General features: G+C 38.4%; 1 protein-coding gene across 1 annotated transcript in view; it reads right to left on the reverse strand.

Annotated features, from left to right (window-relative positions):
• LOC109920694 (proto-oncogene tyrosine-protein kinase ROS) overlaps positions 1-24,883 on the reverse strand; it is a 96,930-nt gene that overhangs the window by 30,993 nt on the left and 41,054 nt on the right. The window contains exons 6-19 of the mRNA XM_048603063.1: positions 24,506-24,654; positions 23,732-23,870; positions 21,130-21,337; positions 20,733-20,809; positions 18,516-18,635; positions 14,258-14,433; positions 13,535-13,626; positions 11,599-12,113; positions 9,647-9,850; positions 7,477-7,581; positions 6,527-6,705; positions 1,442-1,633; positions 1,251-1,351; positions 217-422 (exon numbers count right to left, since the gene is read on the reverse strand). Of these exons, the coding sequence (XP_048459020.1) occupies positions 217-422; positions 1,251-1,351; positions 1,442-1,633; positions 6,527-6,705; positions 7,477-7,581; positions 9,647-9,850; positions 11,599-12,113; positions 13,535-13,626; positions 14,258-14,433; positions 18,516-18,635; positions 20,733-20,809; positions 21,130-21,337; positions 23,732-23,804 (2,248 nt within the window). The 5' untranslated portion in view covers positions 23,805-23,870; positions 24,506-24,654. The remainder of the gene's footprint in view (positions 1-216; positions 423-1,250; positions 1,352-1,441; positions 1,634-6,526; positions 6,706-7,476; positions 7,582-9,646; positions 9,851-11,598; positions 12,114-13,534; positions 13,627-14,257; positions 14,434-18,515; positions 18,636-20,732; positions 20,810-21,129; positions 21,338-23,731; positions 23,871-24,505; positions 24,655-24,883) is intronic.

Raw genomic sequence — 24,883 nt, forward strand, 5'->3', positions numbered from 1 at the left:
TCAGCTTTCCTGCTCCTCTGATGCTGCTTGGCCTGCTGTGTTCATCCAGCTCTACACCTCGTTATCTCTATTTAATATTTTCATGTCCCTTCAGGAGCTTTGCTAATAATGGAAAATAAGTCATTTATTTTAACATGGCGCTCAAGTAACTTTTGTTAAGGTGTGTGCATATGCACACTTCACAGCACAATTTATCAAATATGTATTGCAACTAACCTGGTAGTGGTTTCTGATGTACAACAGCAAATGTTATAAAGGGCATGCCACTAGAAAGGTGAACAGTTTGTTTTCTTCCCATTTCGACAATTTGCAAATCACCTTCTTCATTAATCCAAACCAATTTGCCAAAGTAGTATTGAAGCACATGTTGAGAGGTTTTCAAAGAATCAGAAGATAAAATCTTTTTAACTTTGCCTTTGTTCCTATGCCAGGAGAAAAGAGAGCAGTGTGTTCATAGAATAAATTTCAATGAAAAATTATAATGTATTCTTTAGCATGCTGAAAATGGAATAATGTTATTAATGCAAAATAAATGCAAAATGCCACTCTTAAGATTCGATTGTCTGAATTTAGTTAATATTTACATTCATGTGGGTGAAGAATACATTGAGATTAGTGATGTTCATGTCTTTTGTTCAAAATCCAAAATTAGAATTTATTGCAAGTAACCGATTTTCACAGCTATTAAAAAGTGGCACCTCCATTATGAATTTCTCACTTCCCTTCACAACTATACTGATTTCTTGGCATTATTCAATATATTTAAACACCTTCAAAACTTAATTTCTGAAATCATGCAAGTGGGTAGAACGGGAGGAGGAAGCAATTTTAAATGGGAAATGACCGGACTGCAACTTGCCAACCTTTGGGTTTTACTATGGAAATGCAAACATTAAATGTTGTCATGGGGAAGACTATAACAAAGAATACTGTTTAGAAAGAAGAGGTTTCCCTTTTAAGACAGAAATGAGCAGAATATTTTCTCCTGTCAGATGGTCATTTGTCTGTGGAATCCTCTTCTTCAGAGAGTAGTGGGAACTAGGTCATTGAATATATTCGAGGTTAAGTTAGACACAGTACTCATAGACAAGAGAGTAAATGGCAATGAGGGCAACAGGAAAGTCGACATTGAGAACACAACCAAATCAAGCATGGTCTAATGGAATGAAAGAGCAGGTTTAAAGAGCCAAAAGGCTTACTCGTGCTCTTAATCCCTATGCTTTTATATTGGTTTCCGTTTATTTACCTACCCTTTCCAGATAAGGTCCACCTGATTTATTTCAAGCCTGATATTATCCTGTGTAAGCCAATACAGTGCTCCAAGATCAAAGTCCAGAGTCAGTCCTGAAATCTAAAAGCAACACATTTAGAAACAAAATTTACGCACAAACCTTCATGTTGGGGCTAAACACTGCAAATACAATCTGGACTCCAGTTTCACCTGTTTACCAGAGAAATTAGGCAGTTTCTCAAGCAGGCCCGGATGGTCACCATTTATCCGAGCATATTCCACACTCTGTGCTGTTGTCCAGTACATGTAGCCCTGAAGTGGATCTAGCTGGAGATCTTGAATTTTTCCTGCAACATCCATGACCTTTGTAATTACCTCTGAATTCAAAGGCATACGGAATATCTAGACATTGATAAATCACATAAATAACATGATTGCATTAACAACACAACGGAAATGATCGGCCAATGAAATACAGCACTGACATTCTGACTTATAATTAGAAAAAGATCATACTGCCAAATAAGCATTTGCAAATGAATGTTATTCTCTTCAAATATAAAACTAAACAAATCCAGACTCACTCTAGTCTCACCTCTTAACCTCTCCTGCCTCCCTGATGCTCTCTTGTCCCTAAGACCCGCCATTCTCTTATGAATATATTCCCACTGAACTGCAAGACACACAATCTTCCCATGTGATTCCCATTCTAGCTAACATTGCAAATTACTTAACACTTCAGTCACTATTCTCTCCTTTTCAAAAATGCCATCAACCTCCTCAAAATATCCATCCACAACTCTTTAGTCCTTGCAAACTGCAGATCCATTTTCAAACTTCCCAGCTCACCTTTCCTATAAGGATGGTCAGATTGCTCATCCAAGTCCAAGCCTGGGTAAGAACTAATGAAATAAATAACTCAAGCTTGATTGTTACTAAAATACCCAGAATTTCATAGGCAAAAGTAAATAAAGGAAAATTAGTTGGACTGGCACATGCCGATAAAGGAACCTAATCAATTTTCAAATGCTCCATCACAAAAATGATCTACTTCCGTCTCCATATCATCATCTGGCTTTGACCCTGCATTAGACCATGTGCTGCTGAAACTTACATCCATCACAGCATAAAAATAGGAGGAACAATAGATTATTCAGCCCCTCAAGGCTGCATCATTTAATGTGACCTGATCTTCTAGCTCAACACCATTTTCTCCACCATCCACATTGTTACTTTGCAAGAAGGAGCAGGGGCTGAAATGTTAAACAGTAGAAGCTTTATTAAGGAGATGTTCACTCCACAGGCAGCAAGATTAGACTAAACTGTTTTCTGCCCAAAATAGCTGATGTTGCCATTATTACAGCACGTGATTGGACTCAACGTGACAGCCCACCATAATTACACAAATACACAACGCACCCCTTAACCCCAGACTCCCAAAGTGTCCAAAAATCCATCCATCATATTTTTGAATGTATTCAGTGAGTGAGTATCCACGGTCCACTGGTATAAAATATCGAAAAACTTACAAACAAATTTCTCCTCATTTTAACCGGAATGGTCAACCTCTTAATAATCTAATACTGCCCCCTTCCATCTTCCGTTGTGCATAAATTCCATTTCATCAAAACTGAACCCCATTTTTCATGTGGTATCCCAGAGAAGTAAAACAATAAAAGATGTTGATTTGCTTACTTTGTTTGACAATTGACAGAGCGGCTGTCAGGAACCCATCTACCAACTTACCTAGTGTAATTTTTGTTCATCATACGCATCACAGTCAATTGTACATCTGAGTTGTTGATTTAATTATATGATATTTCTGACAGTGACGACTTCAAAATAATTTCAAAACTGATTTCATTCAGTTTTGTTGATTTAATCAGCTGGGAAGCTTACTTTTAACTCCATCCTTGAGGGAGATGATTGAACATATTTGTACAAAACTAGAAGCTGCAATTTGAAATTCACTTTGCCTACAGGTGTTAAAAAGTAATGGAAGCTTTCCTCTTGCTTCAGTTAGGTTCTCAGATAGGGATCTGATTTTTAACATACTTTCCTCATTTTTATGCTTATATATCCCAGTTATTATTTGCCAAACTATTGTGCTTCATATTTTTTTATGTGAAAAAATTGTGAAACCTCGCCTGAATAATATCCAAGTTTGTAGATCAACAGCCCTAAATTTGTGCCAGAAACTGTTAAATTCAGTAAACAGAATAATGAAAATGAAATCCTTGTAACTTACGAGTTTTATATCAGATACGCTGAAATGATTGAAAACAGCACAGCTTCCAGATCATATCAGAGAAATACACATGTGAAACCACAATGAAACCACATAAATGGATCATAATTAAAACATAATAGAATGATTTATTTTTATACATTACTTTTACACTTGCTGATAAATCTTAGACACCACTTGAAAATTTACTTAAAAATTGACCCAAGTAATGAGGCTTTAAATATGTAAATTAGAATTAAAATAAAATTCCCCTGGGGCAAGTGGGTAGGGATGCAATTACGTGAATTAGGCAAATGATCTAATACTTGTGCTTTAAAGTTTTAATAATGGCAATTTACAAAAAGGCATTTTGCTTTGTGCTATAATTGTCACTTAAGTGCTGACATTATTGCAATTACTATTCAAATTCTGAATGTTCTTTTCAGCAAGAGAACATTTTTTTCTAATTTATGGTTTCAACGTACAAGCATCTTGTAGCTATTTTATCTGAGGTAAAATTGCAGTGAGCTCATTTTTTTATTCGCAAATTTAAAATATGCTCATTATCACTGAGGATACTTGGTTAATTTCTTTTATGTATTTCACTTTAGGAATGTTTAGCAGTGTGCCCTTCAACTAAGGGTAGTATGGCACTCAGTTAACGGTTGTGGAGTCAATAACAGTCAAATACAACAAAATATCTATTGTATATTTGACTCATACGTTGCACAATTTTCAAAATGGGGCTTAGGTTCCAAGTTTTGATTGTGTACCATGAGCACTTCAACTGATGTAAATCCACGAAGAAGAACAAAATAAGGTTTTTGGAAAGGGATAAACGTTATTAAAAAGAACATAAAATTAAAATGTAAGTATGTTCGTTAATAAATTTGACTGATGTACAGCAATGTAAAATTGTAATGGGCAAATGTAGATAACTTCTTGACCATAACTTATTATCAGGTATATCGTGAAATCGTCCAATTCTAGCAAGACATTGTTTTCACTGGCTGCTGACCTGGGCCCAGAATCAAAACAAGCCTGCCTCACAGCCAAAATGTGCTTTGGGAAGACCGTATTTAGTGGACAGATGCACTTCTACCCCTTAGTGGCAGAAGGTCTGGTCAACCCGACTGGCTGTCAATTCCAGTAGCTCCAGTGCTTGGTAGCAGACGGTGCTGTTCTGGCAACCAGTCCCAGGATGAAGGTCCCAATGGATCCGGGATTGAGGCAAGGATGCAGCACTGGGTAGGGAAGGTTTTACAATCTTAAATGGGTACAGAGGGCTAGATTTTATCATCCACACAAGGAGGAAGGAAGTAGGCAGGTTGAGGGTGGAGGGAGAGCTGCCCTTAATACGCAAATGGCACCTTCCTTTTGTAAAAGAAAACAGGCTGCCCATTCCTGTATGCCTGCCAACATCAACTGTACTGTGGCGTGGACACAGCAATATTCACGTTGATTATTTATTTATATATGCTGGGCGAGCTGCCAATTTTGATGCTTTCCCACCCTTTATATAATGGGGATAAATGGGAAGCTGGTTGGCTGGTCACCTACCCTTTCTCACATCTTCCCTGCCCACCCAACGCAAACATACCTAGCAAGGGTATGTAGTATCCAGCCCATTGTATGACCTACATTTACGAGGTGGGGGATTTTAATGGAGCCTGTAAGACCAGAAAGTGAGGTGGGCAGGGAAAATAAATTAGGTTGCAGTCAATGTCTTTGTTCCTCATCATCAGGTTGAGTCCAACAGCAGTTCAATTGTGACATGTTGATGAGTGTCAGTTGGAGGTTCCCATGAGGATGAATTACTAGATAGAAGAGGAAAATGATGGAGATCCAGAGACAGTCATTGCTAGATGAAAGAGGATTGGGGAAGCAATAGGGGATAATTGACAGAGGGTGTCAAGATGAAATTGGAGGCGGAGAGTCACACACAAAAAAAATGGCCCTGCAGGTGGATGATTTGAATTAAAATTTGTACAGATGTACAGGACAGAGGTGGGGGAATAGGTCGAGACAGAACCCAGAGATAAAGACAGATAGTTGGGCAGAGAAAGGGATGGCTGATAGCGAGCCAGGGAAGGTGAAAAGCTAATAATGGGATCATAAGTAGGTGAAATTGTTTTGGCTGAGCTGAAAGCAGTCATTGTTGTGTCAGGACTTGCAGTGTGGGGATGGCTAGAGGACGTGCAATGGGCTGCTCAGATCAGAAAATTATTGAATTCGACACTGAATCCTAAAGCCTGTAGTTTCCCCAAGCAAAAATACTTGAGACACAGTTCTTCCAACTTTCACTGTGCACCTTGTTCCATGTCCTTCATCTACCCCACCCCCACACCCTGTAAGGCCCTGCTTGCAGCATAGGCTTTCATCAACACATAGTCCTTATTTTCAACTTTTCTCCTTCACTTGCTTACTATTATCCATCCTTGTGTCTGCCTAACTGCCTTCCTCTCTCTCCCAGGTTCTGTCTCCACCTACCCACCTTCTTCCTTCCTTCATGGGTTGCTGACTATCCTGCACCAACACTTGGGGGTCTACTAGGAAAGTAACAGCAGCTTTCTGCAACGCTGAAGAGAATCAGGATCCACCAGGAAGATGAAGATGCCCAAACGATATGCTAATGCACTGTAACACAATAACAAAATGAGATTCTGTTGATAATTTCCTTCATGGGATGAAGTGCTGCAGGAATGCTGCTCCAGGTGTTGTCCTTCATGCCCTGGATTCATTCCCCCTCCAGCTATTGACTAACAATTGTTTATTTTGCTGAAGGACAAAGCAAGTTAAAATACTCAATAGGAGTTCCTGAATAGAGTTCTGAAGTAGAATTATATTGAACTTCAAGCATTAACTCTGTTTCTCTCTTCTCAGATGATGATAGACCTGGTGAATTCTCAAGCATTTCCTGTAATAATTTAAGGTAAGATATTCAACTTGCAATTTTCTTGCCCAGTATGAGTCTGGGTATTAAAGCTGGTTGCAATATTATTGAATAAAAGGACTATCTTCTAATATTTTAAAACTTGTTTGAAAAATACAATTGTTATGATATGTACCTTATTTTTCTCACTGTCAGCCCAGTACAGGGTATTAGTTATCCAGTCCAAAGCTAATGCTCCCACGTTCTGCAAGCCTTGTATCACATCTGTCTCACTGTCACTATCAAATAAGGATGTAACATGAGCAAAACCAGTAGAATTTGTCCAGTAGAGGGAACTATTCAGCCAGTCTAAATCTATATTTAGAAAAGGAAAGACATTCATATTAGCTGAATGACAGTTATAAATTAGGACTATATTGACAAATCATACAATATGGATAGAACTATAAAATGCAAGATCTGTCTCTTTAAGGTCTGTCATAGTCCCCGTGAAAACTGCAGAGGAATAGACCATACGTACTCCACTGGCCGGGTCAGAAATGCCAGATATGGGCTCGCCAACATGCAATTTAAAAATCGGCGAACATCATAAATCCCAGGAATATAGTTGAGAATCCCAGAATGAGGTTCCCACCCATTTTACAGGACTCCCAAGTGAACCAGAATAGGTGAAAATCCAGCCTTTGGTATCAATATCTAATTTTAATGCACGACTTCTCCAAATGCCTGCAGTCATTTTAAATGTGAAAATCCATTTGGTTTAAAAAAATCATTTAGAACACAAAACTTCCCTATATAACATTTTTGAAATTCAGAAATGTAGCACATTCCAATCATCCTAATTGTATTCATGTCTTCATGTAAAAGGTGGATAGTCTTAAACTGAACAAAAGAAATTCAAATCTATTGTTCAATCATTTGAATAAATGCAGCAGTAAATGCTTTAAAGATGTTCATCATGTTAAAATGATCACTGAAATTGTTCCAGCTTAACTTCTTCTAAAAACACCTTAAAATTAAATATGTGTATTTCGAACATCAAGAAGTTTACAAAGTCTGAAATAAAAATATTTTTGTACGTAGAGATGTATAGATGAAATTTGTGATACAATTCCTGTACTGTACCTATTGCATTTTTCACACTTGGAAGTATATTTTCATTTGTAAATTTATCCAAGAAAACTTTCCAGACCCCCACTTCATTTCCTGCTAGAACATAGGGAATAACACCTTCAGGAAAACAAGACAGCAAAATGAATCAAATGTAATACACATACCGCCAAAGTTACTAAATTGCAAAGATTAATTTTGTGTTTACAGAAATAGCAAGCAACACGGGTTAAGATATCCAGATATTCCCATCTGTGGGAGATTTAATATTAAGATATTCTACCAACATAAGATTAACACTGGAATTTGAACTCTGCTCACTTAGCCAGAATGACCCAGGCAAAATCATTGCAGGAGACAAACCATTCCATTCCTGAATTTCACTATTTTAACCATGTAGTTTGTAAACTAAGGAATTTTTGAGACATAGACAAGGGGACTCAAACCACGCAATCAGGATCAGTGACACAAATATGTCCTCAAAATATTTTTAATGCAAAATCTGGTCCCAGCCAGCACAACTTACCAGAACACGTCTCCAAAACCAACATTTAAAGAAACAGATAGTAGGAACTGCAGATGCTGGAGAATCCGAGACAACAAGGTGCAGAGCTGGATGAACACAGCAGGCCAAGCAGCATCATAGGAGCAGAAAGGCTGACGTTTCGGGCCTAGACCCTTCATCATGTCATTTAAAGAAACATTCTGCTTAAGGTAACTGGACCAGGAGATTTGAATGTCAGTGTGTTTTGGGTCAAAAAATAGTCCCCAAATACCCAATTGCTCCTCAGGTACTTTATTTGCCTTTTCTTTATTCTTATCATGGGTGGTATTGTTTGATTAGATGGGATTGAAAGAAGAATCAGACAAGGAGAAGCAGCTATACCTATTAGAAAGGTGCAGATGGAGGATTGGAAATTGGGACTTTAACACATGGGATGTGCTGGCCCAGGGTGAGCACATGATTGCCCAAAGTCATAACTAACCCCTTCACACCCCCAACCCTTGGTTTGAATGCATGACCTCATGACTCAGATGTCAGTGTTATCATGGAACCAAGGCAGGCACAAAAAACTTTTAAAATATATAATGAATAATAAGGCAATGAGTACAGAGTGACACTTTTCACAGAGGAAGAGGTCAAGTACCAATTGTAAAAGGGAACCTAATAATAAGTCAAGCAGGGAAAAGTAGTGAATTAAATATGGAAAAATAAAAGAATAATTGAGAAAATAATGCATCTTGAGATAGAAAAATTGCCAGGATCTGAAGACTGGTTGGAGACCATGTCAGTGATATCATACACAAGCTATGGAGTTAAAGTTCCCTGGCAGTTCTCACAGTGAATCAGAAAGTGAAAAGCCCTGAGTAGTTATCAGTTGATTAAACTGAATCAGCATGAGAACTGATTCCCCAAAAAGGCTGTGTATGCTGCATTAACAGAAACCAGAACAAAGTCGATTCAGGTATCAGATCCAATTTACACTTCACAAGCTTAACTTCAGCAAAAGGCTGAAATGTTTAAGCAGCAGTTTGGCTGATGTGCAAACAAAAGCCTTAAAAACACAAAATCAGCATCTTGCAAATATGTATCTAGTCCAAAGTCAAGTAACATACTTAACTATGAAGAGGAGAAACTTAAAAAATTACTCCAACAGAAAATAACTATGGCCCACTCTCTCTCTAGAGGTTTCTACTATAATACTCCACTAAATATGGCACAATGGCTCAATGGTCAGCATTGCTGCCTCATAGCACCAGGGTCCCAGGTTTGATTCCAGCCTTGTCTGTGTGGAGCTTGCACATTCTACCTGTGTCTGCATGGATTTTTGTCAAGTATTCTGGTTTCCTCACACAGTCCAAAGATGTGCAGGTTAGGTACATTGGCCATGTTAAATTACCCGATGATGTGCAGGCTGAGAGTGGATTACTACGGCAAATGATAGGGTAGGGGGCTGGGTCTGGGTGGGATGCTCTTTGGAGGGTCTGTGCAAACTTGATGGGCCGAATATCCTCTTTCTGCATTGCAGGCATTTTATGATTCTAAATGCATTATTTGGCCAAAATCCTTTTTAATCTTTATATCTGCACAACATGGCTCATGACTAATATCTTTTGTCACTTGAATAAAAATGCTAAAAAATTCATTGGCATACATTTAGAAGTTTATAAATATTATTTCTACCTTCTTTAAGTGTTGTTCCTTGAAATATTGAAGACCAGGGACCTTTGCCACCTGGAGAAGATGCACGTATCTTGAAAGTATACAGTGTAGTACTGCTCAAGCCATACAAGGTGATATTTGTTGAACCGATTCCTTCTTTATAGTTGCTTATGTTACCATTTATAATTATCAGGTCATAAGACCACTGCTGCCACGCATTAGGTCCTTGAACAGAAACACAATATTAAGAACAAATAAAACTCAATCGAGAGAAGGATTCAAATATTTTCACATTGATATAACTTTCAATGCAATCACATTTCTCTCGCGTGTCTGAAACTCTAGCTGCACACAGATCTCAAAATAGAAATATTTTACACATTCATTGGCAGTTTGATTTGAGCCAACATTTTTTTCCACGTTGTGATGCTGGATAAGAAGTTTGCCAGCTTTGGAGATAATCTGATGCTTGAACATAGCATTTCTTCCTTGGCAATTGGCAAAACATTGGATAGAAGGAAGAAATAAAGCCCAGAATTTAGTAGTTGTGGAGACTCAGTATTTAATCCAAAATGGTGTCAGGCCTTAGGAGCCAGAATTGCTGCCCCCATTTCTAACAGGTCTTATTTTTGTTAGTACAGGCAAAAGATTAAGATGGGATTCACACATGGAGGAAATAAATCCAGCAGGCTCATCTGAACTTAATGTAGAGTTCAAAAAAGGTCTCATTTTCACTGCAGCATTGTCCATTTCCCAGAGTCTAAGATTTACAACTTAAGAATAGGTGGGTTTTTTTATAAAAGGCAGAAAAGGTCAATGGAACGGTCAAATTATTTAAATCTCCTGTTGTGTTTCTGAGCTGAAAAGAAAATCATAGTTTGCAGTTTCAGTAACTGCTTGGTTTTCATTGCCCTAAAAAGTTATCATTACTGTATTATTATTGCTTGACTACTTTCAAGACCTTTCTTGAGCCTACCAAGATCAATGGATTTGAGTAACAACTCCAAGGACTTAAAGGAGTAGCTTTCTTGGATGTGGGGCTATGAATACTTGTTTTTCTAAAAGGACATGAAAATATTTAAATGTATTGAATGGACTTTTATCTATGAAAGCATTTACATAGTGAAATCTGAAAGAGATACTTAGAACTTAATTTCACATCATGTCAGCATGGTTCATGGTGGATTTTGGGCAACTTGGTACGGAGGTTCTAAGAGCAAAGGATTGCGATTGGAAGGGCATGAATTGGCACAAAGCTAGCATACATGCTACGGGGGCCATTGGGATATGGGGGAATCATTTGTTGACACAAGTTGGCCCACAAAGGGACCATGGGGCTGAACGGCATTGAGGGTAAGAACTGGCCATCATGGCACAGCATGAGTTGGCATAGATGATATGGGTGAGGTGGGGCTGAGGGATGAAAACTAGAGTGCCTAAATTTCTGTTATATGACTGAGACAATGACCCAGCATACAAACTGGCCCACCTGAGCACTCAGCAGCCCTTGGATTCCTCCATACTGTTTTTGGAGACGGCAAGTCCTCTGGAATGCACTTAAACCCCTTGAAACATGATCCTTAGCTTTCACTCCAGCAGTTCTCTGAAATTGACCATAGCCTCTCCACCCCCAACTCCCGGTACTTTTAGCTTCCTTGCAAATTAACATATGGGTTCTATTCTAATCTGGCACAGTGTTTGTGCTATACCAGCTCCAATTTCAGTTCTTATTGAATGAATTTCATACACTCATAAGCAAACTGCAAGTGTTTTAAAGAATTAATCAGCAATTACTTTATCTATGCCCCCTCCATCACCTCCACTCCAAATACATCTTCCCCTTTATGCAACCATCTTCACTGAGAAACAAGGCAACTCTATCTCATAGTTGGCATCTTTCCAAACAAAAACTGCATTATTTTCACCCAAGAAATAACTACATGACATGACCAAATACCAAAACAAAAACATACCAAGCCCATTCCCAGTTAGAGGCTTTCTCCAGGTTAAAGCTGCTGAATTGGATCCGAAGACAACTTGCAAGTGGGTGGGTTCATGAAGAGGTACTGGCAAAGGCTGAGTAGAAAAGTCCCACAAAAACAAGTTGTCAAAGTTTCCATCCTTCACGTTGCATGACTCCGCACTCACCTCGGTAGGGTACAACTGCTTATCGTATTCTTCTGCAATATAGACCTGCTTTCCATTCGTTAAAACCCATAAATTACAAGAATAGACTACCTGTTGAATACTGGCTGTATCAAAAGGCAGTAAACTGTTCATGCCCATTTCTGTCCCATCCAAAAATATATGATGGACTGTGCCTCCTCTGCCACTAATGTAAATAAGTCTTCTAAAATATGGGTTCAAACTGAAAGTGAGACGTGATGTATTTGCTACTATAGTTTCCATGCTTTTGTTCTCAGCTTCCAACAGCAGTCCTGGTAAAGCCATGCGGTATAGGCTATCCATGAAACCAATAAACAAATATCTATGAAATAAGAATAGGACAAGTAATAAAACATTAATAATATTAAAAAGTGTACAAAGCCATTCCAAAAAGTCCCAAATGAAATTTGTTTTAAGCAGAAAGTACAAATGCCACAAAAATTATGGTATATTTTATGCAGCAATACTATGCATGGATTTTCAGAGCATTAATAATTCTGGCTGATCCTGATGAATAAAGTGACTCAGAAGTTGGAATTTTATCATTTTCCTTTTTAAATCCCTTTTCTCCTTTAAAAGGAGGCACCTTAGGAACTAATGCTGAATTTTCCAAATTCCACACTTGCCTGCTTCAGTGCTATGCCAACAACACTCATGAGTCCCAACACCATCCAGGACAAAGCACTGTATTTGAATCAGGACCCCACCTACCAACCGAAATATCTACTCCCTTTAAATGCCAGTGTACAGAGGCATTACTGAATACCATTTACAAGATGCACTGCAGAAATACACCAAGCCTCCCTTGACAGCACTTTGCAAACCTGTGACCTCTTAATGCTTAGAAGGGCAAGAGCTGAGATACATGAGAATACCACCATCTAGAAATTCTGCTCCAAGCCACACACCATCCTGACTGAACATTGTATTGCGATCCCTTCACCATCACTGGGACAAAACCTTGGAACTCCCTTCTAAAAAGCACCAAGTGTTCCTTCACCATTTGAACGCCAATATTTCAAGACTATTGCCTCCTCAAAGGACAGTAGTCAAAGGACAACAACTGCGGCCAAACCAGTGACCCTCAATTCATTTATCCCATAAAAATATTTTTAAAAGGGGGCAGGTGAAGAACTGTCACTGTGACTTCATGTTTTTTAAATTGCTTATTGAAATTGAACAAAAAAAAAGAAGAAATGATTTGCACCACTTGACAAAACAAAGGAGATAAAAATAATCTTAACCAACAAGGGAAAAAAATCTAACCAATACACAGGTGTTCTGTTCTTCTCTGTTTGATTATGTTAAGTTCATTTGTTATTGATGCTCACTGTATTTGACAAGTTAAACTTCCTGTGAATTCAGAAAAGAAAACCAAAACCGTAGAAGTTGCTGAAAGCAAGTAGCTGTAACAACAAAGCAGATAATTTAGGAAAATAAAAACTCTTATAAATATAGTTCCTACAGACTGAAACTGGTGTTCCATCTTCACATAGCTCCATGATACAGAATATTCAACACATTCATCAATAATATAAATGGCGATTTTGCCATTTGTTGTCTACAGACAACAAGTTTAAAATGCTACTGGAAGCATAATACTCTCAATTCTGAAGGATAAAGAAAGGGCTTGAAACTCCAGCAATACAAAAACTCCACACTTAGATTGCTGAATTCATAAGAAACCAGTGAAAATAGCTGGCAAAACTGTGATCACACATTTTCATAGGCAATCTGACTCACCCACTGAATGGATCTGCTACTATTTTAACTGGAGAAGAAGCTAATGAAATGACAACTTCGGTGGAGCAGTTTCTCACATCACATCGTAATACCTAGAAACAAAGACTGATGAATTTTACATCATACAACATACACAATAGGATTGCAAAAACTACAAAATAATCTCAAGATTTCAATGACTACCCAATGTAAAACAAATTATATGCATCTTTATGCGCAAGCATTAAAATTCTAGCAAGCATCATCATAGCAGCAATTTGGAAGGTCCGTACATAAAACAGGCATGTCAACCCACCTTAGAAATAACTCAAAGGGCAGACATAGAACTGCTTTGTGCAGAACAAATAGATTTTTTTTGTGTGACTATCCTGGAGGTGTGCCAATTACCTCCAGGCCAGGTGAAAGCTTTAAATTAGAAACTGTGCAGTGAGGTAAAATAATCTATTTGTACAAGACCATATACAATTCACTGGAAATTTCAACTTAGCAGAAACTGTCATGAGTAATAATGCTTTTACAAGTAAAATAAGGAAGAACTTTCTAGGAATTAATGGAGGACATTTTTGAACTCAATTTGTCAAAGAGCTAACAAGAGGAGGAGGAACTTTCTGGATTATATATCTAGTCATGTATTTTTGAGTAAAGTAGCAAAAAAATAGAATTTTGGAAATTGTAATCTTACTCAGGAAGTGTCTTTGTTTATGATGCATCAAGATTATTTACCTGTTTGTCTACAACAAAATAAAGCTTGCTGTAGAGCCAGTCTGCAGAGAGATCACTGATAAATCTGTCACTCCGATAAATCAGACGAGAATGGTTAGAGCTGCCAACTGATAGTGCCCAAATGTGTGGCCCCTCAGAAATATATAACTCTTTCTTACGCACGTCACCAGAAATTCCTAGTCCATTTGAACATGCGAATGGGAAGGACAAAAATAAAGAATGTTTAGTTATTTGGCCTTGAAACTGCTTCATCAGTTAATCAAATCACAGCTGAACTATACCTCAAATCCATTTAGCTATCTTTAATCCATATCTCACAGTGCCCTCAAATCTATCAATCAATCTTAGTCTTGAAAGTTTCAACTGTCCAAAAGTTAAAATTCATACAACACCACGTTATAGTCCAACAGGTTTATTTGAAATCACAAGCTTTCAGACTGCAGCCCCTTCATCAAGTGCAGTGACAGGAGACAGCTTTTATAGGCAGAGAGAGATCAAAGAATCACACAACCAGTGTGAGTGGAGTGAACGAACCTAAAATAGCTGGCTGACTGCCTCCTGTTGAATCTTTAATCATTCGTACATTCCTGCATTCTAGAAATCGCAGAAGCAGGATATGGAGAACTCTGTTAGAAAGGAGACGACATCCTACAACTCATCCACCTCATCCTCAAACACGTCTTCACACAGAACAGCCATGGGGGTCAAATTTGTACCCCAATATGCCAACATTTTCATGCACAAGTTTGAGCAAGACTTCTTTGCTGCACAGGACCTCCGACCCGGGACACTATATACCAGATACATTGATGACATTTTCTTCCTTTGGACTCACGGCGATGAATCACCAAAACAACAAACCATTAACTACATAGCAATATCAACAAGTTTCATCCCACTATCAGACTTACCATGGACTACTCTTCAGAACCAGTCTCATTCTTGGACACACGCATCTCCATCAAGGATGGACATCTCAGTACCTCACTCTACCACAAGCCCACGGATAACCTCACAATGCTACACTTCTCTAGCTTCCACCTTAAACATATTAAAAAAGCCATCCCCTATGGACAAACCCTGTGCATACACAGAATCAGCTCAAATGAGGAGGAATGTGACGGACACCTGAAAGTTTTGAAGGACACCCTCATAAGAACGGGATATGATGCTCAACTCATCGCTTGCCCGTTCCGACGTGCCACAGCAAAAAACCACAATGACCTCCTCAGAAGACAGACACCGGATAAAACCGATAGAGTACCCTTCATTGTCCAGTACTTCCCCGGAGCAGAGAAACTATGCCATGTCCTTCGCAGCCTTCAACACGTCACCAATGATGATGAGCATCTTGCCAAGATCTTCCCTACACCTCCACTTCTCACGTTCACACAACTGCCAAACTTTAAACAGACCATTTTCCCAACAAATTACCCAGCCTTCAGGACAACATCAACCACAATAGCACACAACCCTGCCATGGCAACCTCTGCAAGATATGCCAGATCACTGACAAGAATACTACCATCACACATGTGAACACCACCCACCATATACCCTGCAGATACTCATGTAACTGTTTATCTCATACGCTGCAGGCAAGGCTTATTGGCCAGACCATGCAGATGCTATGACAATGGATGAATGGACACCGCACAGCACTCTCTCAAGTGCGCACACAAACACTCTCTCTTTCACACACACACACACGCACAAGCGCACACGCACATAAACCTATGGGGTGAATCATTTCGTCCAAAGATGTTTGTTTATTTGCAGATACATTCTACTTTGTTCAAGAAACACACAACACACAATTTGTGTGGTATTTTATAATTCCTGCTTTCGGAACAAAACCAGCCCGATTCCTGCTTAAAGCTCAGACAGGTTCTGGACAAAGCCTCACACCTACAATTCAGTATCTGACCAGAGATGTCACCTTTTGTATATTCCTATCACTCTGCCTGTTTGAAGTTTGGAAAGTTAAGCGGACACTGATGAAAGTTTAATAATCTCGGGGCAGTGACTTGAAACAGAATCTAGAATTTGCATCTTAATCAGTTGAAACTTGCATCTCCTTTCTAACAGAGTTCTCCATATCCTGCTCCTGCAACTTCTAAAATGCAGCCAACCATTTTAGGTTTGTTCACTCCACTTACACCAGTTGTATGATTCTTTGATCTCTCTACCTATAAACTCTGTGTCTATGAGCTCTCCTCTCACTTCACTTGACTAAGGGGCACCACTCTGAAAGCTTGTTTTCAAATAAACCTGTTGGACTATGACCTGGTGTTGTGTGAATTTTGACTTTGTCCACCCTTGTTCAACACTGGCACCTCCACATCATGTCCAAAAGTTGCCAGGCTTTTGGAATCAATAGTCCCAGATTTTCACAATCATTTTGCCCCCACACAAAAGCCTCTTGACCAAAGTCCCAAAAGGCTGAACTTTAATTTAAGATTGGAAGATGTTGTTCTGGAATCCCAAACTAGACGAAAAACCTTCCCTACATTTGTCTGTCTTCATTCATATCCTTGTTTGTGAGGATTGGTCCATGCTTATAGACAAGGTACTGTGTGCATCTTGAGGGGTGGCTGACTGGGAAATTTTTAACATTTTTACCACCTATCATGATGTGCATTAAAGGGATTTACAGGGTGATATCTAACCTGCTTGACCACATTGCAAGCCCATGGCCAAAAAGTCCTGGTGTGCAGCTTGAACACAGCACTTACAGCCTAAAGGAAGGGACATTATCACAATGCCACAAGACCTCATCCATCTATCCACTCTGTTGAATCTTTTATGATTTTAAACACCTTGATTAGATCATTGCTCACGCTAAACACAAAGGAATGTTTTTCAGTTGGTTTGACAGGCTCTGAAAAGTAGCAGCATGAGATTGTACCACTAACGTGAATGCAAAAAAAAGTTATAAAAACTAAACTTATACCAAGGAGATAAATATCATGCCTCATGCTTAGCTAAGATGTACTTTATTTACAAGTTCTCAAATGATTAAATAAAACTAATTCAAATATCACCAAATTCTGTAGTTTCCACACCATAAGAAAATCTACTGAATCCATTGTAACTCATGATGACATGAGTGTGATGTGTGCAATTTTCCTGTTCAAATGTATTAGCTAATCTGTTCTGTTTCTCAAGATAGTGGATGTTTATAACAAGATGTAAATTATTTCCATTACATTGGTCACCCACCACCATTAACCACTCCAGAGCCAAGCTTTTTTAACTGTACCAATAACATGCTTTCATCAAAATCTCAGAAGACAACCTATTGACAATTGGTGCACCAAAAGAAGCAAAATGTTCTTATCTTGACATCCCTTGTTTATACGTACACAAAAATATCAAATTGATAAAATGCAGTCATTACATTAATATTGCATATAGGTTTCACAGAAACAAAGACAGAAGAAGGTTATTCAATCCACTGTAGCTGGGGTCAGTTAGCTCATTTGGCTGGATGACTGGTTTGCGGCACAGAAGGATGCCAACAGTGTGGGTTCAATTCTAGGACCAGCTAAGATAGCCAGGAAAGACTCTCATTTTAAACTTCTCCTCTCATTTGAGGCCTTGTGACCCTTAGGTTAACCCACCACCAGTCAGCTCTGGTGAGAGCAGCCCTATGGTCTGGTAGGACTCTGGTGATTTTCCCTTTGGTTACCTCTTTTAATGAAGTTAGTAATCGGTCTAACATCCCGAAAGCCCTACTCATTTCTTCTTTCTCAAATATACATCTAATTTCACTGTTGATTCTACTTCCAATACTTTCTTAGGCAGTGCGTTCCAGTTCACAATAGCTAACTGCATCAACAAATTTAATCTCATCTTTGGTACATGTTGCTAAATTATCTAAAAAAGTTATTTTTACTTTATTAATACTGCAAACAAAAAGATAACAGTATACAGCCAAGAGAGACAGCAGGAATTGCAGATGGTGGAGTCCGAGATATCACAGTGTGGAGTGGAGGAACGCAGCAGGCCAGGCAGCATCAGAGAAGTAGGAAAGTTGACGTTTCGGGTCGGGACCCTTCTCTGAAATGCCAACTTTTCTGCTCCTCTGATGCTGCCTGGCCTGCTGTGTTCCTCCAGCTCCAGACTGTGTTATTAACAGTATATAGTCATGATTTTTTTGTAGCTAGATAGCTTACATTCACTGACTGCAAGTGACTTAGCCAAGGAAAGTGAACAGCTTGTTTGTATCTACAAGGAAAAGAGGAATTTACTGTACCAGTGATGCTGTTACCAATCCAATCTGTTCTGGTACAAAATATCTCCTCCAAATCTCCAGCTTTACTTTCATATACGGTATTTTGTTTCGACAGCCAAAGTACCAGACTTTCAGATAGTTCTGCAACATTAAGTTACTTGATTTTAGTTATTTTTATGCAGAACAGTATTATAATTATGCTCTTCGTTCATTTCAACATAACAAAATTTTCACTATTTCAATCCCCACTTACATTGCATTTCCTTACATAGTCCCCTTTGTCCAATAGTTCTAAGTTCTGAGTCACAAATTTCTCCTGCAATTGCTATCAGTAATGATTCACAACATTACAGATGACATACACGTGATGAATTGAGCATGGATCTTCTTTCTTTAATCCCCCTGAAATGCACATGTTTTAGTGATTCATAACTAGACTGGCAACTGGCCAAACACATCTCCAGAAATTAAGCTCTCAAACTACCAAGTCATTTAAATTTTGGCTCCTATCTATAAAATCCAAATCAAGTTTCTTCTTCTAGATGTAAATAATGAAGATTAGAGTGATTTTTCCAGTCAATGTAGCCACCGTGTGGCGCAGATAGAGAATTATCTCATGGGAAGGAAACAGTGAGAGGAGATAAGGGATTCTTTTTCAGGTTAGTGACCCGTGACCAGTGGAATTCGACAAGGATCAGTGCTGGGTCCACAACTGTTAAAAAATATATTAATGACTTGGGAGAAGGAAATGAATGTACTGTAGCAAACTTCCGGATGACACTAAAATAGGTGGAAAGGTTAGGGGGAATCAATTTAGAGAGAGAGATTAATAAGTTAATTAAGTAGGGAAAAAAGTCAGCAAATGGAGTATAATGTGGAAAATGTAAATTTGCTTATTTTGGAAGGGCGACCAAAAGAACAGAATATTATTTAAATGGAGAAAGACTGGAGAAAGCTGCAACACAAAAGCGTCTTGGGGATAATTGTGCATGAAACACAAAGCTGGCACATAGGTGCAGCAGGTAATCAGGAAGGCTAATGGAATGTTGGCCCTGACTTCAAGGGGTTGGAATACAAGAGTAGGGAAGTCTTACTTCAACTGTACAAAGTACTGGTGAGTCCACATCTGGAGCACTGTGAGCAGTTTGGTCCCGTTATTTAAGGAAAGATATTATTTTATTGGAGGCAGTTCAGAGAAGGTATAGTAAGATAATCCCCGGTATGGAGGGATTGTCTTACTAGCAGTTTACTCATTGGAGTCTGGAAGAATGAGAGGTAGTCTCATCAAAACTTAAGGGGCTTGACAAGGTAAATGCTGGGAGGGCGCTTCCCCTCTTGGGTGGGTCAAGGACCACAGGGCATAACGTCAGGATAAAGGAGCTCCAGTTTAAGACTGAGATGAGGAGGAATTTCTTCTCTCAGTAGATTGAGTGTATTTAGAACTCCTTGCCACAGAGAGCTGTGGGGACAGAGATATTGTGGATATTTAAGGCTGAGATAGATTCAGAAGCAGAATCAAGGGTTACGGGGAAAGGGGGAGGAAGGTGGACATGAGGAGTATCAGTTAGTCATGATCGTATTGAATGACTGAGCAGGCTCAAGGGGCCAAATGGCCTACTTCTGTTCCTATTTCTTATTGTCTTACTAGCAAGTGATGGAGCAATGCAGTACCAGAGTCCATGACATTTGGCTAAAGGCAACAGCATGACGAGAGTTTCGTACTCCAGGATACTTACATTGAAGGTGCCTGGAAATAATAACGGTCAATATCGTGTTTAGGAAATGCTGGAAACATGCAAAATGGAATAGTGTGCCTGCAGAAAGTTGCCAGTGTTGTCCTACATTTATCGGGTGGAAGGGCTATATATGTTGGCAAGTTGGCTAGCACGCATGTTACCCATCTACAGTCAACCCATTTCAACATATCAATCAAACTTAAAGCTCTTCCACTGCAATTACGTGAATAAATGAGGTGTAAACAGATCAATTGGACCAACTAGATCGTACGATTGCTTATACTACAAACAAAATAATACATCAACGCCCATCAAGTATGGAAGGCAGAGCATAAACTAGCATTGGATCAGAAATCTCATTAGTTGGACCATGATGGAAAAGGATTTTGACGAAGAATAAAAAGACATATGTTACTAATACACACTGTAAACAAACATGAAAGTACAATTATAACACAAAAAGGCACCATCATTTTCAGTAAACATTTAATAAATTAATTACCTGGTTGAGGCAATGTGCTCACATTCATGCTGGCTAGAGGTCCAATTCCTTCAGTATTCCTTGCAGCTATGGACAGCCTATATTGTCACACAAAAATCTCTAGTTAGCCAAAACATACGGTTGACACAGCAAAGGAGAAAATTATTCAAATATAACTTTTTCTTTGCAATGTGTAGTTCCCTGTGGAATATGCCTTTTGTATATTTCCAATTTCATAGAAGACAATGAAAGTGAATTTCTGCAAAACCAAATATTTTCATCCTTTTGTATTTTATATTTTGTATTTTAGTGGAAAACTACCTCAAAGTTACATTACCAAAGACAAGACTTGTTCTGAAAATGCTACATCATACATTTGCTACAGACATACACACACACATATTTATTCATGAAATACCTGTACATTGTGCCAGGCTTAGTAGGATAAATAGAAAAACATAGTTGTTCCTTAGTTGCATCCCTGAGGAAACGTTCAGTACGACTCTGGAGCTCAATGTGGTAACCAATTAATGGTCCATTAAGAAACATGGGTGGTTTCCATTCAACAACCACTGAGGTAGGACTGGGACTTTCAATCTTAATGATTATAGGTGCTGATGATGGAACTAAAAGAAAAACATAACATATAGAATTTTAAAAAAATATTCTTTGTCAGTTGGATAATTTGAAATTAAAATGTTAAGAAAGGAAATACCCACCCTGGATTGTTTAAAACTGTAAATAATTTCCCACAGCCCACAACTGCTTTTCAAGTTGCAATAAAAATGAAGTCACATTTTCTTGAGTTAAATAGAACAGAGTACATCTTGATAAAAGGTAAAGGTAAAGTCGCCACAGTCCCACTTTCTCAGAGATAGATGACCATTGGTGGTTTAACTGGAGTGTCACCAGGCCTCAGACAAGGGGAGAGTTTGAGAAGGAGAATACTTCATGGTGACCTCAGCCAGTACAGGAACTAAATCCATACTGTTGGTATCTATCTGCATTGCAAAGCAGCCATCCAGCCAACTAAGCTAACTGGCCCCTCACCTGAGATCTAGTGACGCTCAGGTTAAATGACAACCAGTCATTTCCCTCTAACGAGGCAGCAGCCCTGTGGTCTGGTAGAACTATGACAACACTACCTTTGCATCTGCTCCTCAGGTATCAAAAATGAAATGACTTTGTTTACAAATCAGCTTAGCTTTATCCTCATCTCACCACCACTCCATGAACTTTTATAAGCAGTATTCTTGACTACTTCTTCATAGTTACCTCCACAGAGCCATTATGAAGTTCCTTCTCCCCAATATTATCAACTTCTGATTTAGGATATGCAATGATTATTTCAGCAATGGACCTGACATACAAATTCTAGAACTCACTGATGCAGCATTATCAATTTATACTCAATCTTGAGCTAGCGCACTGACATTAAAGCTCAGCAAGAAAGGATGCAGGTACCATCATGTAGGCAATAGGAGCTGTGCTAAGCCACATAGTTCCTACACAAGCCTAACTGGCCATTTAAAAAAGATGATGATTGATGTTCTATCATCTTAACCTTAATTTCCTTAGTATTTAAAAATCTTATCAACCCATACACTCATCAACAACTGAGTAAAAACAGCTCTCCAGGATACAGAATTCCATAGATTTACAGCCCACTTGGTGAAGAAATTTCTCCTCATCTCAGTCTTCAAAGATTGACCCCTTCTTCCGAAACTATGATGTTCAAATTCTAGATTGGCCAGTTTAGGAATTACATTTCTTCGCTTCTATCACTAATGGCTTTGAGAGAAGAAAAATTTTATTAGCTCCATCTAAAGTAGGAAACCCTTCATTTTTAAAATGGGCTCCCTTGTCCTAAAGTCTTGCAGAAGGGGAAGTATCAGCTCAGCATTCACCCTTTCGAGTCCCATCGGGACTTTATACATTTCAATCAGTCGCCTTTCATTTGCCTAAATTCCAAAGAGTATAGGCTCAATGTGCTCAGTCTTTCCTCATAAGGTAACCCCTTCATCCAGGAATCAACCTGTTGAATCTTCTCTGAACTGCTTCTCACCAAATTATATCCTAAAGTAAGGAGACAAAATCTGGTCTCACATGTAATCCTCCAAAACTGTAGCATAACTTCTCTACACTTATATTCTATTCTACTTGCAGTAATAACTAACCTGCCATTCCTTGCTGAGAATGCCTGTTAGCTTTCTGTTTCTGTTACTGTTAGTTTCAGTTTGGGGCAGAACAGTGGCTTAGTGGTTAGTACTGCTACCTCACAATGCCAGGAGTCTGACTTCAATTCCAGCCTTGGGTGACTGTCAGTGTGGTGTTTGTATGTTCTTCCAGAGTCTGTATAGGTGTCCTCCAGTTGATCCAGTTTCATCCCACAGTCCAGGGATGTGCAGGTTAGCAGGCTAACTATCATAAAAACACCATACAGAGTTACGGGTATGGAGTGGGGTGCCTGGGTGGGCTGCTCTTCGGAGGGTCAGTGCAGATTTGATGGACCAAAAGGGCCTCTTTCCACACTGTAGGGATTCTATGATTCTACTTATGCGCAAGGACTCCAAAGCTGTTTGAAAGCAATAATTACTAGTCTCTCATAACTAAAACAAATTCTGCTTTTAAGGTATTTTCCTGACAAAGGGAATAACATCACACTTCACTGTACTCTATTCCATTTGCAATGATCTTGCCCTTGTTCTCGGTGAAAATCTAAGAGAGGAAAATTTTGACCAAATGGGAGAAGCCATGTATAGGCAAACTATATCAGTCCAAGCATAAGTCTAAATATAGATATCTTTAAAACTAGTACGAAGATAAGCTAAGATATAGGATTGCTCACCCAATGTAATATATGTATCTGCTGCTGAAAAAAAAATCCACGACTTGTCATGGTTCTGAACAATGCTCTAGGCATTTTACAAAAACACATGCTTTGAAAGTGTTGCATTTTTAAAAACAGTGCAAAGGTATATCTTACTTCTATCGATATATTCTTCTTTAAAACAACATACCGCCATATGGTTTGGTTCTGTAAGAGCGACTTTCAGGTGAGTATTTATACAGTCTGTCTGTTACTATCCACATCACTCGAAAGACATACTCTGTATACGGGTGCAATTTTGTGATGTTGTAGATTGTATCTTCAATAACCTGTGCAAATAGTGGGTCATATAGACAACAGATCAATTGCTTTACAAAGTTTCCAAGGATGGCACTTGTTCAACTGCATTTTCTTTACTGTTAATTCAATCCAATTTTACTTTTGAATATATCTGTCTTTCAAAGTACAAAGTGAAACTGAACTAACTAAAACATGTAGTCATGAAAGCTTTAAGAAAATAACTTTTGCAACTTCAATGAACAAATTGTAAATAAAGTACTTCCAATCTTTCTATGCATTAAAAATCAAATAGCAATCACTTGCAAGTATCTATCCATAGTTTAACTGAATGGGAAAGTTCTATGCACATGAATCAACGTAAAATATTTGTTGCAGAGGGATATAAGACAGACAACGAAAGTTCTGTGTCCTAAAAGATGTTTATTGCAAACTGAAACTTAAGTATTCAATTGCAAATCTGGAAATTGTCATCAAAATTCAAAACAGATATTTTGTACTTCAACTATTCAGTCAACATGAATTTTCTTCAATCAACAATGTTAAGTAGCTTTTGAGGGTTGTGGATACTGAAACAAATTTCTATATTTATATTCTGGATTTTACTGCAAACTCTTAAAACATTCAGAATTATTGGAATTGTTGTAGCCCATTACTAAATACGTACTTCAGTGTAAATCCATTGCCCAGCTAGTTCTCTGTACCTCCACTGAAGAATATATCCTACTGCTGATGAGTTTGCTCGTTCCCATTTTACAAGAATTGATGTACTATGTATTGCACTTGCCACAGGAGGATGGGGATCATTCAGTGACTCTAAAGAGATACAAAAAAAACGCAATATTTGCAATATTTGCAAGTAACAAAAACAAAAACTCATTGATCACTTCCATAAATCTGAAAAACAGTGAATGAAATCTTGATACCTCTTAATACTGATCACAGCATTTTACTGCAAAACAACATTTTCATTATGGTTTCTTTATCAATTAAACTTGAAGAAATCCTACTGAGGATTCTCTTTCTCCTTTAAATGTAATAGGTA

The sequence above is a fragment of the Rhincodon typus genome, chromosome 11, assembly GCF_021869965.1.
Source record: "Rhincodon typus isolate 14 chromosome 11, sRhiTyp1.1, whole genome shotgun sequence".
Lineage (NCBI taxonomy): Eukaryota > Metazoa > Chordata > Chondrichthyes > Orectolobiformes > Rhincodontidae > Rhincodon > Rhincodon typus.